The 16,534-nt window shown below is 39.9% G+C and overlaps 1 protein-coding gene across 5 annotated transcripts in view; it reads left to right on the top strand.

Annotated features, from left to right (window-relative positions):
- Positions 1-16,534, top strand: part of NCKAP5 (NCK associated protein 5) — a 531,557-nt gene that overhangs the window by 503,174 nt on the left and 11,849 nt on the right. For all 5 annotated transcript variants that reach the window (XM_068139093.1, XM_068139094.1, XM_068139096.1 and 2 more), the window contains one exon: positions 381-568. In XM_068139093.1, the coding sequence (XP_067995194.1) occupies positions 381-568 (188 nt within the window). The remainder of the gene's footprint in view (positions 1-380; positions 569-16,534) is intronic.

The raw sequence follows: 16,534 nt of genomic DNA, 5'->3' as shown, positions 1-16,534 counted from the left end.
GAAAAGGCAGGAATGATCAAATATAGATAAACTGAAAGACATGTTAAAGGAATGCTCTTTCTACCATGAGAGAGAAGAAAACCTTAGAGCAAATAAGTAAAATGTTTCTCCCAAATAATCTTGTCTATAATTAAATAAAAAAGGAAAATTCTGACTGTCTCATGCCATTTCCTTCACCTTGAAGTATGAAGAGACCCCTGTATATGCATTGATTGGAGTGTTAGCAACTAGTATTTTAATGTTTATATTGCATTCAATTCCAGCTACCTTAAACCATTTGAAATACATTTTAAAATTGTCAACTTACATTACAATCTATGTAGAGTGCATTTCATCAATTAAACATGCCATAATGCTGTTATTTTTAACATCACTTACAGCTGATCAGGAAAAACAAAATCAGAGAAAGTCGTTTCTGGGGAATCCCATGTCAATTTTGGATTTATACCAACACAGTCTCTATGGCCATTTTGGAGAGGATGGACCTGAACAATTAACACATTACAGTTTAATTGAGAAGCTGAGTGGAGCTTCCAGTAAAGACAGCAAGGGCAAGGAGAGCTCAAGGGTGAGTTACTGTGATTTCTGTATTATTTTCATCATTATTATTTTTATTTATCTTGTATTCATTCCTCAGTGTGTTGACTGTTTACAAAAGCCAGGCAGAACTGAATAGAACAGCACAACCTGGGGAAGAGAAAAGATCAAAATATGTTTAGAAGAGTGTTACATTCTGATGCTCACCTGTCATAGAATTAGATGTCCAAAACTGACAAGTAGAGACAGGCTAGCGCTAACACTCTACCATTAGAGAGGAGCTAGCAGTAAACTATATAAATATCTTTTAAGGCTGCTTCTTCACATATAGTTAGGTAATATGTACAGCACAGCATGTAGTAAATGACTTAAACATCTGAAGTGTAGTATTCCTGAAAGGTCAAATGAAGTAACGCTGTGAAACAGCTATCATCTGGTCTCTTGAAATAGCTCCTAATTTGAGGGCTTTAAACATTATTTTGATAAAGATTAGTCCTGATCTGTTTGGTGGATCTTAATGATAAATTTTTCTCCACTTCATGTGAATCCACTTGCTGTTTCTTTCTCTGAAAATGCTGACCCAAACATCATGCATTCTCAAGAACCCTGGAAAGCAACTTCTCAGTCTGCTTTTTCCCTCCTCTTTTCTCATGCCTTCTTCTCTCATCCTTCACACGTTCAGTTCTCTCCTTTGCTGTAGCCTGTTTGTTTGAAAATAGAGCCAGCCAGCCATGATCTATTGTAATAATTTTGCCTCCACTTTCAGTCTCTTTTCCCAGCCCTTCTCTTTAAATACAAGCTCTGTTGTTTCTGTATGTAGCATGCAGCACTTTTTGGGTATGTTACAGTATAAACAAAGGTGGTAGCAGAAAATAATGCATGCTTTTTTAGCATACTGCTGTTGTTCATAAGCAAAAAAGAATTTTTAGCTCTTCCCAGACTCTGGTATTTTGTCTCTGGGAAATCCCTGTGTGTTACAACTTTAGAGGTGATTAACTGTGACCAAAGTTAAGAGTCTTACAACTTTCAGGAATTGGGGCCAAATGTGCAGAAGGAATGTGTGGAACAAGCTGGCAGTGCCCCTGTTTATTCCTACTCTGCTGGCATGGAAGCCCCACTTAACTGAATATTAAATTGACTCACAAACTTCCAAAGAAAAATCCTGAAATATGTATCTGCTTCATTTCCCAAACAACTAAATTTCACTAGTACTCGGAATGTGACTCAACTTGAAAATATTTGAGTCAAATAAAAAGAATTTGTCTTCATAGTTGGGAAGAAAAAAAAAAGATAGCAAGAACAGTATGAAAAAGGATACATGAAGGAAAATAGTTAGAGCATCCGCTCAGTTCCTCATCTAGAACATCTAGGAATTCATAGCTTATTATGCAGATGAGATAACTTATGTATGTATGTATGTGTGTGTATATGTAAAAATGTATATAAAAAATACTTCTGCTTTCCAAAGGCTGTCTTTTCCCATTAACAGAGCAATTAGATTTGGTTCCACTACAGGAAAGTGGAAAAGTAGTTGCATCTACTTTTAATTCATTCTTCTCATGCATTTCTTGTATATGACATCTCTGAAACGTGCCAAGTCAGCAGCTAAACTTAAACAAAACTCACTGAAATAGCCTAAGGATCCTTGTAAAAACCCATCATTAAACTAGGAGGCAACATGTATAACTCAGCACTAGCATTCTTCAGGCATTAGGATGGGGGGCTTTTGAGATTACCTTTTGAGCATCTGAAATATCTCTCAAAACAGCATTGCCTCTCAGTGAACAGCAAAAGCTCAATAAAGCAGCAGAGATTTGCCTATTAGCATTAAACTTTTCAGAATGACAAATGAGAAGCAGTATCCATGAAAAGCAGGTTGCCCTGAACTTGTTTGAACCAGCATGGAAAATTCTTCTGAGTTGCAATTTATCGAACCCAAGAAGAGACACGGTCTGTTTAAATTAGAACTGTGTGATCTGGAACGTTACCCAGAAAAAAACCAAGGGGAACACCAGAAATCGCAGCACTGATGGCAAACAACTCTAAAAAAAAACCAGATAAATTGTGTAGGGTGGGGGAAGAAATGCAGTTTTCATGCAGAATATTTGGCATTTTGTAAAGGAAATGCTATGTGCTTTGAATTTTTTCCCAAATGGTGTGGCCAAAAAAAATCGGGGCGGGGGGAACAACAAACCAACAACTAAGCGTCATGATGGGCAGAATGAGTTTGTGCTGCTTTCCTAAAGAGCAGTGTGATGTATCAGTCCCTCAGCCCAATTAAATTGGAGTATAGAGCAACGTTACAGCAGTGGTTTTACACTGGGTGGTCTAATGAGACATTGTGGCAGGAGGCTCTGTTACCCCAGAGTTATTGTCATTTGAATTGTCATCTTCTCCCCAAACATGTTCACCAGCATTACCCCCAAAGTATATACACAACAAGTGCTATCACCAAAGTTATTGCACAGAAGGAGTTCCAGAAGGGAAACAACCCAAAGGCAATTACTATGATAAAGGGACACTGAATGGGCAGTTTGGGGAATCAAAAAAGGCTTTTACACATTGTTCCGGTTTCTTATCTGCCAAGTCTTAAACTGCATTCTGGTTGAACTCTCTTGGCCCTCAGATCAGTTTGATGTTACGTTTATTCTGACCTAGGAAACAGATTCTGAAATCATGTCATCCTTTTCTACCCTGCAGAACTTTGGACAAGAAAAACAAATCAGAGTTTCAAAGAAAGGAACAAAATACATTGAATCATGGACATAAAACTTGCACTTAAAGTAACATCCACGGTATATTTTACTCATGTAGGATTTTGAAAACAAGAAACTATAATTTTTACAAGTATCAATTGCATTCATTTTCATTAAACAGAAACTTTTCTGATTTAATAAAACACATGCAGCACCTGAGCCAAAGTCCACTGCAGTCACCCAATGGGATACACCAGTTCAGTGAACCTTCTGTGAGGCCTGCATTAAAAAGCTGCTCCTCTTCATTGTAGCAGTGGCTGGTTGTGCCTTGAAGCGTTTGTTGAAGTCATGACTGCTACCATATTTTTGCAAAGAAAAAAAAATATTTCACATGTGAATTAATTTACTGCTTAGACTTTAAAAGCTCCATGATTTATTTTTTGCCTTACCAGAATTTGGAAAACAAGATAGAGTTACCTCACCCAGGCCCATTGTTTATTAACTTATTTTATGATCAAATGAGAACTGACACAAGACATTTTACTGTCTTTGTTGTTCCTTTTCAGAAGTAACTGAATTGGTCAAAGATTTTATTATTTATCATGCTTAAAATCTCAAAGCATCTTGAAAAGCATGTTTTATTCTCTGTCCTTAGCCATCCATCACATACTTTTCTTTTTCTAGAATACAGCCCTTCTTGCTGTCTTTTGTGCCTATGTATTACCCATTTGAGTCTCCATCAAGGCTTGCTTGTATTTCAAGGCATGACTTGAGCACTTTAAAGAAAAAATCCTTCATGGAGGGGATGGTTACTCATCACAGGTTTCTAAATCCTCTTGTTTTACCTCAGTTGTGATGACATACATGAGAAATCTGACATTTCTGGCACAGTTACAACGTTAACTACATTAGCAGTTAACTAGGGGCTCATTTAACGAAAGTGGCTTGTGTGTGCAATGTGAAGTCATGTTCTTATTCGACACAGCACAGTCTGTATGTGTTGTACAGATGATTCATGATGGAGATCAAGTGCTCAAATCACCGTGTCTTGTAATTCAAGTAGATATTAGAGCTTGCTGGCAAACAGGGGAAAGGAAAAATTAGAGAATTTGCCACTGTTTTGGCTGCACTTACAAATGGGACTGATGTGGCGGCATTCCCAGATAAACGCAAGGGTTTTTACAGCTGAGTAAGCTGATTGGGAGTTAATGCCGTATGATTGACTCACTGTGCTCACAAGCCTTCTAATGTAGCGTATTAGCATGGGGAAATAGCCACGAAGGGACTAGAAACAAGAATAAGAAAGTTTGGTAATTGCACAACACTTGCTGTCCTCAAGGATCCCAGAGCATTAAATGCTACTGCAGAAGATGTTCCAGCATTCCTGAATTACAGCAATAGTTAAAGCAGCCTAGACACCTCTGCAGGCTACACTAAACAAGAGTAAGGGGAATAGAAAAACATGAGCTGCTTCTGCTTGTGTCTTGTCTCCTACAGAGATCAGTCAGTCTTGAGCTAGGGTATGAATTAGCAGCACACTGAGCACTTTGCACTGTTCACCCACCTATTTAGGCAGCTCTTGGAGAATGTACCAGCAAAGTTTATGTGCCTGATTTGCATTATCTGAGTCACTTCCTGAAGGTGCCTTATTTGCTCTGAGAGAAGCTCTTAGGCTTTTAAATGGGGGCCTCTCTTAAAAGTGACTCTGTTTAAGTCCCTGAAGTAGTTTCAGAGAGAGGGTGTGCACTCTGCTCTCACAGAGAACCATTTTATATATACATATATATTATGAGACATACTTAGGGAGGGATTCTGCTTATCACATGTGAAAAAGCCTAAGATAATGATTTGGGTTCGATTAGCAGTTAGGAAGAGCTGCATTCTAAGTGGTTAATGTGGGAAGGAGGTACTGACCTTCAGAATCACTTGCTTCCTTGTCTTGACCAGAGAAAGGGAGGCCATCCTACACTGAGTAACAAATTTTCAACTAAAGATAGCAAGATGAACATTGCCCCAGGCTTCTCTCTGTGGGGAATTAGTAAAAAGTTGCTGTTGTGGCTACCATTTATGTTTTAGAGAGCGAATGTTCATCTCAGTGCACCCTCAGGTAAGCATTAAACAATTACCTTGCTTTTACTTGCATAGTAACAAGAGTTCCTGCATCTAGGGAAGCACCAGGTGATACTTGAATTAGCTGCCTGGTTTCACTGTCAGTTGGAGACAGCAACATCTATCTCATGTTACATCCGAAAAGAAAACAGCAAATGGTTTAGGTGACCTAAGCCTTAGCTTGTTGTGTACAAACTATGTGTCACTGCAAATATAGGATTTGAAGCAACTCTTACAAATTATTACACTAGAAAGTATAAAAGTGGCCCCTTGTCAATGGAGGAAATATCTAGATGGGCTGGATCATATCCTGGAATTAGTTATGTATTTCTGTGTACTGATTGTATAATTCAATTTACTGTGTATCAAGCACAGAAACCTCACCTCATCTTTGATATTGTCTTTGCCAGGCTAAAGACATGAAGATGGTGAGGTGAGAAAAAAATCATATATATTTCCTTTCCTCAATTTGATGAGCCTAAGAGGTACAATTTTTCAATGGGGAGTAAGTCTGCAGACTCACTGGCCTGGCTTCTGTGTTTTAAGATAAATGCTTTTCTTTCATGTAAGGAATTAGTATATCAAATCATTGCATTTGTTTAGAGAGGTGGTCTGTTAATGTAAACATTAGGTGATGCTAGCCTAGAAGCAGACATTCTAATTTGGTCAGAATCAGATATCCTTTTCATCCTCCTGTGACAAAAACTGAAAGTAATGTTTACTATATTTAGGCTTTTGTATTAGCTCTTCAAACTCACATTATGTTAAAACAGGATGTATACAGAAGTTCCAGCAATAGTTTCATTAAGGGCAGTATTACAATGGGAATGTAGTCTCCTCCAGATGACTCATATATCAATCTAGCACCTCTGAGCACCTCTGTTTTGAAAGCAGAGTGAACTACCTCACCCAAAGACAGGGAGCATGTTCTGAGCACCTCACTCAAATTGGCTAGGACCCAAACCCAAAGTCTGACCGTGGTGTAAAGCCACACAGATGTACCCTCTGGGATCACAGTACAGTCCAGTCACAGCATCTCTGAAGTGGCCCAGCAAGAGCTAGGCTGCTCCCAAGCTCACTTGCCTCATGCGTGGTGCTTGGAGCTGCCTTGGACCTCTGTCTCTGGAGCTGCTGCTGCTGGGCAAGGTTGTGTCTGTCTGCCAGCATCATGGGCAGTCACAGAGCTCTCACATAGGCCTTACTGGACGTGGACTGCATAGCCACCACCCCGTTCCACAAGCATGGCAAGTACAAGGGTCTGTAAGCTACACACACTTCCATTTGTCAAAATTCTCTCAACAGAATTCACCCACTGACAGGCTTCGGGCTGTGAGATTTCCTTTCCATTTAATCAAAGGGGTTTGATGCTCAGATGAATGATGCAATACTTGTTCTGTCAAAGCAGAGGTTGTCTGAGTAATTACACAAGTTGATGTAAGATCTGTTGTCAGGGGAGTTTTATAGGAGTATTTGACAACATAAGTGACAAAAACCACAGGAGCATGATCTGATAAGAAAACAGATTTTTGCCAGGCCACCCAGGGGAGGAGTATAGAATTAAAAATATTTCTTCTAGCCTCAAGTCTGATTCAACTCATGTGGGGAAATGTGAAATTAGAAATAGGCTAGAATGTCTCGAGACATCAATAAATCCCACATCTCTGCATGTTTTTTCCCCTTCCATAGGGCAAATTCACATTTTAAGATCTGCTGCCAAGCTTTATATTCCTAATCAGGTCTTACTGTTGCTAGTATCTTGCCGTCAAAGTTGCCTCCAAAAAGTAAAGTGAAGAGACAGCAAAACAAGCAATTTTAAGACTGCCAGGCAGTCTCTTGGGACTAAAGTCTCACTTGACGTGTATCACTTAAAAGAAACGTTGAGTAGTGTGGAAGAACATTCTTACAGTTAGCCTGAGGAGCTAGCTTGGCAACAATAAAAAGCTGCAGTTAGAGAGACTCATTTCTCTCCCTGTGCCTTCTAGGTGAAACAACTGGGACTTCTTGTGCTGCTGAGAGTGTTAGTGGAAAATCATGCAATGGAGAGTGGCTCAGCAAGGAGGATGATAATATTCTCCATAACTTTTTTAAAGTTTTTTTAAAGGGTTTGGCAAGGCAAAATGACATTTGGAAGGCAGGGTCCACCAGGAAGAATAACTTTTTTAATGGTATGCAAGGGGTTTAGGAAAAGTAGACCCTGAAAAAAAAACAGAAAAAAGAAGAGGAAGCTGTTATCTGCTGATGCAGTTCTGCTTCTCTCAATAATGGACTCAGTAGTGCTAGTGCTGTGCCACCAAATCCCGTTGCAACTAGCCCTCCAGCTCTCTATTTTATGTTTGGTTAGTGTATTTATGGCAACGGGTAGGCGGCAACATTTTAATTCAAATATCTTTAAGCACAGAGTTTTAAAAGAATATTTGGATATTGGTGGGGGATAGAAAGTTTTTGGCATGGTACAGCAGGCTGTGTGGCATTTAAAACACATGGTGTGCAAGGCTAACAGGAGAATAGTTTGGATGTGAGTCTGAGAGAAGACGCGGAGGAAGTGAAAAGCTGTAGCTATGGGAGGGAAGTGAAGGACTTGAAGCGTTACTGGCATGTAGGTGCAGTTCTAGTGCCTATGTCATTTAACACTAAATCCCCAAATAACTCACAGCACCCAGTAAAGTGTGCCTGTGGGGTTTGTGGAGTGCCAGATGCAGATGTGTGGGCTTGCCTGATTTAAGGCAACATGCTGAGCTGTCCTGTGGCCACAGGTGGAGTGATGTTCTTACTGAATATAACCCCTTTGGCACTGTAAGGAGGGAAGAACTTTGCCTTTTTTCAGTGAAAAAACTTGATCAGTGGAGCAGAAACCCCATATCCCACCATCTCAGCAAGTAATTTCAAATTACAGTGAGAACCTTGTCTTTTCAGCTGCATAGCCACTTTACACATTGGCCCAGATGTCACAAAAAGTCCTGCAGCTTGTTTGCTGTAGTCCCTGGAGGAATGGTCCAAAAGCACTTGTGTACAAGTGCCCAGAGCAATGCAGAACTGTGCAGAGCTAATTTACAGTGAGCCTGCTTGGGCACAGAGCTAGCACAGCTCCTTATGGCCTGGTTACTCCAGGCCATCTCTCAGCAGGGCTGAGTAGCTGAAGTAAGCAGAGTGTGGATGAGACCCCATTGCATTTGTTCGCAGCTCACCCAGCTTGCTTACTGATACCTTGCATCACACTGTGCTGTGCCTTGCAGATACACCCTGAGCACTATCATGGGTATTTTCCTGTATAACTGAAGATTACATAAGGATTTAATAGGCCCTGGCTCTCAGATTTAAGTAGGTAGATCCTTTAGCCTAATAAGAACCGAAAGTACATATTGAGTAAAAGTGTCATTTGCTAGTACTTTCCCCGAGAGAAAAATGTTCTGAGCTGGTTTTCACAGGTTTGACAGGTGGAGCTGCTGTGATTTGCAGCATGCCCCACAGTGCAGTAACATTTCTGCCATTTGTAACTGGAAGCTCTTCGGTCCTTCATCTTTGGAAAGAAAGCTTTAGGTTTCATTTTTCCTCTGTGTTGAATTGGAATATTTTAATAATACTGTAGATCAAAATGGAATTCAGGGCACATTAGCAGCACCAAATGATAAATATTAGTAAGCTTGTGCGATAGGGTAAGTGTCGTAATGGTAGAAATTATATTAGTAATAAAAGAAAAGGCTAAGAAATAAATTGGATACAGTAAACATTGGATTGATTCAATCAAGATAGGAGCAGTAGGGCAGAGAGGTACTCAGTGAGCTGTTTGTTTTCTGAGGCTGGGAAATATTTTTACTCCAAGAAGAGCATTTGATTAGCAGAGTTAAATGAGATGAATAATGCTGTGATATTTTTGTGAATTGTTTTTCCAGCTGAAACTTGCCTTCCCCATCTATAACAGTGATATGTTTTGCATAAAGCACTCAAACATCATGCAAGGCCGGGTAGGAAATGGCTGATCTTTTACATGAGAGCTCCATTCTGAGCAGAGTACGTGAGGAATGAGTTACAGTGGTGATGGTAGCAGGAACTCTGGCAGCACACTGAGGAGGAGGCTTTTTCTTTTCATCTATATACAGGCAATAACATCCTGAATAACATACTCTTTGAAAAGAGTATGTATGTTAAACAGCAGCAAAAATTCATATTAACATAATTTGCAGGTGTTTATAGTTTTTTTCACGAGCTGTTTTCATCTCCCCAAAGTGATTCACCTGTTACTCAAATGAGACGGTGCGCTGGATTTTGTGCAATACGACACACAAATTGTCTAAATCGTCAAGGAAAATGTTAACTAATATTATTTTTATCTTTTTTTGGTGAACTCAGACACTCTGTAGCAAGTCCTAAAGGGAAATGTTCTATTTCTTACTTTATTTTCATGCCCTGGCACATGAATTCCATACCTTGCGCAGCACCCATATTATTTTAATGGAAAGTAATATTTGTGTGTGGCAGGAAAGACAAATGATGGGTTTAGCAGACTTATTAGCAATAAGTGACATGGGGAAGTTGGGGAGGTTTGTAAGATGTCTAATTATCTTTCACAAAGGCCAAGAAGAGTGATATAAGTTTGCACAGCACATGGCAGAATCTTCCCAGCCTGAACTGCCCTTCAGTAACTGAGGCACATCCTGATAGTTCCTCTCCCATTAGTGCTGCCTGCTCTGGATTACTCCATTCTTTGCCTGATCATTAATAGAGGTCACTAAAACTTTTACATCCTATAAAAAGCTGCAGACCTTAAGAACTTCCCTTAACTACTCTGGTGTTATTCTCAGCAAATAAAACCCCAAGTGATTATTTGAAGAACTGTCTGAATCATTGCCAAACATTTAAAAGTGCTTTTTCTGCCATCCTATTACATATGCAGATATCCTATGGGCTATTGAATGCTCAGCAAAGCACACTGTGAAACAAGACCTCAGATGGATTTGGGTGGATGAAGAGTAGAGCAGAAGTGGGTGGGAATGAAGAATTAAATATGAATATATTATGTTGCTGAACAGTAGAAAATTAAAATGTTAACCATGCAGTGGTATTTCTTATAACAGGAGCATCTAAATTTTACCAAGACATTGTATCCACAGAAAAGTTACTGGAGTGGGATAACTGTTGATAACACATGAACTAAGGTGCAAAGCAGATTTGGAATGTAAGAGTTTTTCAGACAATGCCTGAAACCAAGGAACACAAGTAGCTAAGCAGCCAGCACACACTTCCTGATTGCTGTTGCAAGAATGATTTTGCCATGCATAGCCTAACTGGAGAGTGTTGTTTGTGGTCCCCAATCAAGTTAAAATACAGGCCAGCTTTTTTCAAGCTTCATTTCCTAATGGTTGTGCCTAAATTCATATTTAGATGCTTCAGCTGCCCAGTTTTCAAAAGTGCTAGAAATCTGCAGCTTTTGCTGATGTCTCTGACAGATTCATGTAACTGGATCCTGTGACAATCATGGTTTTAAATAGGTGCTTGAAAATTGGTTTAGATTTCTACCTCTATCTGGCAGAAATGTGGTCTGTAGCATCCTGTTTCTGTACGTACGCTCTGTGGGCAGTGTCACAGAACATCAGCAGACATTTTCCCTTAAGTTAAAAGGAGGGTGAAATACTGTGTATTTTTCAATCTGCTCCTACAACATTACAGCTAAGGTAATCATAGTATCAGTCAGGGTTGGAAGGGACCACAAGGATCATCTAGTTCCAATCCCCCTGCCATGGGCAGGGACACCCCACACTAGATCAGGCTGGACAGAGCCTCATCCAGCCTGCTCTTAAACACCTCCAGGGACGGGGCCTCAACCACCTCCCTGGACAACCCATTCCAGGGCTTCACCACTCTCATGGTGAAGAACTTCCTCCTCACCTCCAGCCTGAATCTCCCCACCTCCAGCTTCATTCCATTCCCCCTAGTCCTATCACTACCTGATATCCTGAGAAGTCCCTCCCCAGCCTTCTTGTAGGCCCCCTTCAGATACTGGAAGGCCACAATTAGGTCACCTCGGAGCCTTCTCTTCTCCAGACTGAACAGCCCCAACTCCCTTCAGTCTGTCCTCATAGGAGAGGTGCTCCATAATACCATAATGAAGGTCTTTGTATTTTAAACCCATTTCTTTATTGCATTTTCCATATAATTAGTGTTTGAACAGCTAAATACTAAAGGTTTAATATGTGTAATTTTTACAGAATGTTTTTATTATTACTGGAACATCATCCTTTCTTTTCGTATTCTGAGAACCCCTGTAACCCAGGGTACCAGAGAATTCAGCATCTATAAAATAACATTTCTAGAAGTAAAATCCATTGTAAAAACATGAAATCTGTATTTTGACACCATTAGTAGCACAGTGATCAAAACAGAGGCAGCAGAGCAAGGCGAGGAACAGCAGTCATTGTCTAAAAAAGTGTCATAGTGTAGAGAGCTGCAGCCTTTCTGATTAACTGCTAATGACTGAATAGTCTGGAGATTCTGTTTACTCATGGTAGTTTCCTCACTTGTAGTGGTGACACTGGGTATGTAGGACATCTACATATAAAGATATTTATCTTCTTACCTTGTTCTGCAAGGCAAATAATGTTGGGGATTTTTCTTTATGTTACATAAAACTACTTGCTTGCCCAGTTAGTAGGTTTCTCACATGGAAAGGGGGCTAATGTAGATGGCACCCACTAGCATCATATGCCCTGCATTTAGCTCAGCAGTGTCCTTCTGTCCCTGTGAAAGTGTTTGGGAACCCACACGCTCTCCGCCACAGCCAAAAATGTCAATACTATGTAGAGAATGCTCTGCAGTTGGAATTTCAGGTGTCTCCTGCCAGTCCTGTGAGAGATAGAGCTTCTTTTGCCTCCATATCCTGTTCCTCCAGAAGGTTGTAGGGCATGGAGTCTGGATGTGAAAGAATAGAAGACTCCAGATTTATGAATATGTTATAGAGGTAATTACCATTCAGATTTACTGAGGGGCAGAAGCTACTCTCTCCCCAGACCATAGGACACAGGACATGAACAAAAACCTCTCCACAGACTCCATAGGCTCTGGATAGCAGAAACCCCATGAGCTTTTACAAAGGGCAGTCCAACAAAAAACAAATTATAGACAACTCCAACTGATACATCAGAGTCTGTCTTGCTGTTACTGGTGGCATTAGCATTTGCTAACCTGTGCTAAGCCAATTTTGTGAGACAGTTGGGAGTTTAACAAACCTATTTCAGATTGTATTTTGGAAGAATCTCAAGCATGGGAGAAACTGGTCATGTTCTGTTCATTGCAGCAGATGGTATCCCATTTGGTGTTTGTTAGCTTTGTTTGCAGCTCAATATTTTGTTTCTAGGGGAACTCAGTAAGTTAAATAATTTATCTCTCTAATGCATCAAGAGTCTGATCCAAAGTCTACTGAAGTCAGTGCAAAACATTTGATTAACTACCGCATACACTGGATAAAATGCCAGGTCCTGTAAGTTGAAGAGCATTTCAGATGCTCTCCAGTGAGAACGATACAGGCTTCTTTCTTTCCATGGAGAGTTTTTTGCCTGGAAAGAAAAATTAAATTTTCAAATAGTGAGAAAAAGCTTACCAGTTAAGAATGCAGGACTGTGGAGAGCAGGATGATGTGCTGGCTGGCTGTCCAAATTGCTAAACCTCTCTTGCTATTAAATTCCCCATTTTTAAATAAAGCATATAAATAATACCCTTCAGCTGCATTTAGAATCTAATCCCGTCCTGTTGGCAGGCTGCTTTGAGGGCTTTGAAGGTCCCATAGCAGTGCTAAGCAAATAGTCATTATCAGCTAATATTCTCATCAAGTATGCTTATTCAAGATGGGATCTTGCATTGCGAGGGTGAACCACAAACACATCACCTCTCTGCTGAGGAATTTTCAGAATGTCAGAAGCAAATTCACATTCTGATCCTGCAGAGTTTTCCATGAGCAGACCTGTACCACCTTTAGCAGTCCTGCTGCCCATACAGGGCTCTTACCAGTGTCTGCACGCAGGGGAACTTTTTATTCCATTCTGACAAGTATTGGAATCCTGAATAATCTAAAATAGCTGATGAGAAATCAACATTTTAAAGATTATTGTTTTTAATTCTAGTAAATATCAAATGTCCATTCATTTTCAGCCACACCTTTCAAATTATCCATTCACTGGCAGGCTGTGGGAACTGCTCTATTCTGTGTTTTTATCCAGATTTCCTATTTGTTTCATCTTTGATCATTCAAAAAATGAATGCATATTAGCTCTATAGTGTGTCTGCATGAATTCCAGTTGTATTTTAGTCCTCCTAGTGGTCTATCACATTAACAATATTATAATCTGCATTTTAGGCATAGAAACATGTTCTTTATTACCAGTATCTCACAACAGTACACAGTGTTAATACTGCAGTAACACTTCTTTATCACTAAATTCAATAAGTCTTCTAAAGCATTTGTCCAACAAATCCATTCATGTGGCTGTACACATTTCTTTATTTATTGTAGCAAGATCAATACAAAAAAATACTGCATTATTCTGTCACTGCAGGAAGCCCACTGTAGGAACAGTAGTCTGTCCTGGCTCCTCACACTTACTTCCTTCTTTGATCATTACCAACAAAGATTTTCTCACAGCCGAATTGGGGGGGGGTGAGGGGGTGGGGGGTGGTAAGACCCCACAGAACTGGAGTTCCCAGTATATATTTTCACTGTGCTTCCTTTCTCTGAAAAAGTCTCCAAAGCTTTGTCACAATAACACCTCAGATTCTAAGAGCAGGCTTTTATAGCCAAGGTGAACTCAGCACAAATGTTTACCAGCCTTTTAGATCCTATTAGCTGCATAACCTGAACCTTGCTGGTATTCAGTGAAGGCAAAGGTTATCCAGCACACCAGTCCTTGCCTCCCTTCTTTTTCAAGGCTGTGGCCCTCACAGAGAAACTGCAACCACTGATACCTTCTACCTGATGCAAGTGAGAGGCATTTTGTATGCCTGGCCGAAGCACAAAGTAGAACAGAGTTTTTCATGACCAGAAACAGATGTAGTTGTGTCTAAAAGATAAGACAAACAAATCTAAGCCCATAAATTAACTAAGATTCCCCTTGAATTGCAGCCAGATGATAATGTGTATTAATCAAAATATACATCACTGCTTTCATTTTGTGAGGACACAATTTGAATAAATGTCATAAATATCCTGGTTGTAGGAATTTCCATCTGCATGTCCAGCATTACTCTGTTTAACTTACAATACTTGGTTTTGATCATCCTTTAGAGCTGGGCAAAGGAATGTCATCTGCAGTCTGCATTTATGGCAGCACCTTCATCTCCTTTTGGATTAATCCACACAGTCACTGAGTCACAGCCCAGAATTACTTCTTGGAGTTGTCTGGTAAACATTAGATTAGTTACAATATATTTTTTTTTAACATATATTTTTTCAACATCTATTTTTTCAACATATATTTTTGTCTGCTCATTACATTATTAAATCTAATCTTAGCCTGTGTCTGTTCTTGGTGGTGTCACCACAAGCACAGTGCTGTCTCTTGGTACTGGTGGTGGACACCACAAACAACGTGGATTCTCTTAGCTACCAGACATACTGCAGTATTTGAACATATTCCATATGGAGCATGGTGCTCCATAAATCAAATGAGGAGGCCTGTTCCTTGACCTCACTTTCTCATGAGACAAGTGAGAGACTGAGCCAGGAAGCACAGTTGTTATCATTCCACAAGTCCTGCTCCAGATGGATGCAGGCAGGAGGGCTGATGTGTTTTGTATACACAAAGTCGGTATTTAAGAGTGTGAATGAGTAATCCTGACAGTGGTAGTGGTCAAAGAAAACTGCAGCAATTACGGAGGTGAGGCCAGAGAAGGAAACAAAGGGCATCTAAGACCTAGCTCCAGTGCTGTTTGGATGCCAGGAACCTGTCTGTGGGATATGGACAGCACAGGAATCACTGCAGTGAAGTAATACATCAAAGATGAAGCAGAAAATCTTTGTAACATAACTGATGGGTAACACTGAAATGAGGCCTTGAAAGCATACACAGACAAGAGCTCTGCCTGGCTGGTCTCTGAGGTGCCTTACCATGCTTCCCAGTTCACTATTTTGGCACTCTTCTTCACCCTTCCTTGTATAAATGATGGGGAAGTACTTCTTGCTTTCCTTGTAAGTTATGCCATATAGTACCATGTGCCATGGTCCTTGCTCCATTGTTGTCTCTGTTTCTTCCCTTGTTCAGCAAATGTTTCTATGGTTCTTGTTTAGCATTCAGCAGGAGACACCCAGGGTGCAGCCATAATGCCTTCTTACTGTTCACTACTGTTCTGCAGGAATAAACATAGGCTTGGGTCACAGAACGATTTCCTGAGCCATCAGCACCTCACACTGGGCACATTCCTTTCTTCTTCAGCACCCTGAGTGGTGCAGCCACACAAGCACACACCTGCAGCTCCCCGTGCTTTCACAGGGAATCTTGGAGCTCCTGCCAATGGGCCTGACTTAACACACGTGTCCTCAAACACATCTGAAACTAAGCCATGAATTCCTTAGCTTTTAAATTACATTTTTTACTCGATTCTCTTCCACTATTTTTGTTTAATTCTTGATTCATTTGGGGATGGCTATTTAATACGTTGTTTGGTTAATGAATTCATGTAGCTGTTTATAATTATTTCCTTACTATAGAATCATCTTAATAGAAGGTTGGTTGGGGTTTTTTTTGTTTTCTTTCCACTAGAATAACAAGTTATTTTATTATTCAAACACAGCTTACTTCCTGCTGGTTTCAATAAGATTTTTAATAAATATGTAAATTTAAAAATTAATTTACTGCATATGTTTGGCAGTGTGATTCTTGAACTGACAAAAGTTTGATGGATTGTAAAATTATCCTCCATAAAAATCATCAGTCATAGTAAACAGAATTTATCAACCTCTGGTAATTTTGCAGCTTTTTCTTCATCTTATCTTCTGTTAGGAACTCACTCAAAATTGATTATAATATAGTGTGTTTCTAGAACCGTAATTCATTCATAGATTAATTAGATTTTAGGTTAACATCCCATCATGATACAGGACACGAGCCAACAGTGTTTTCCAGTTGTTACAGAGCCACAGCAGAGAAACCTTGATTACTGTCCCCATGCGGTTTAACCACCAAGACTAATCACTAATCAAACAACATAAA

The sequence above is a fragment of the Melanerpes formicivorus genome, unplaced genomic scaffold, assembly GCF_026170545.1.
Source record: "Melanerpes formicivorus ecotype bairdi unplaced genomic scaffold, bMelFor1.0.p_v2 SCAF_5, whole genome shotgun sequence".
Lineage (NCBI taxonomy): Eukaryota > Metazoa > Chordata > Aves > Piciformes > Picidae > Melanerpes > Melanerpes formicivorus.
The sequence above is the reverse complement of the archived record's forward strand: the minus strand, read 5'-3'. Positions and strand labels throughout refer to the sequence as shown.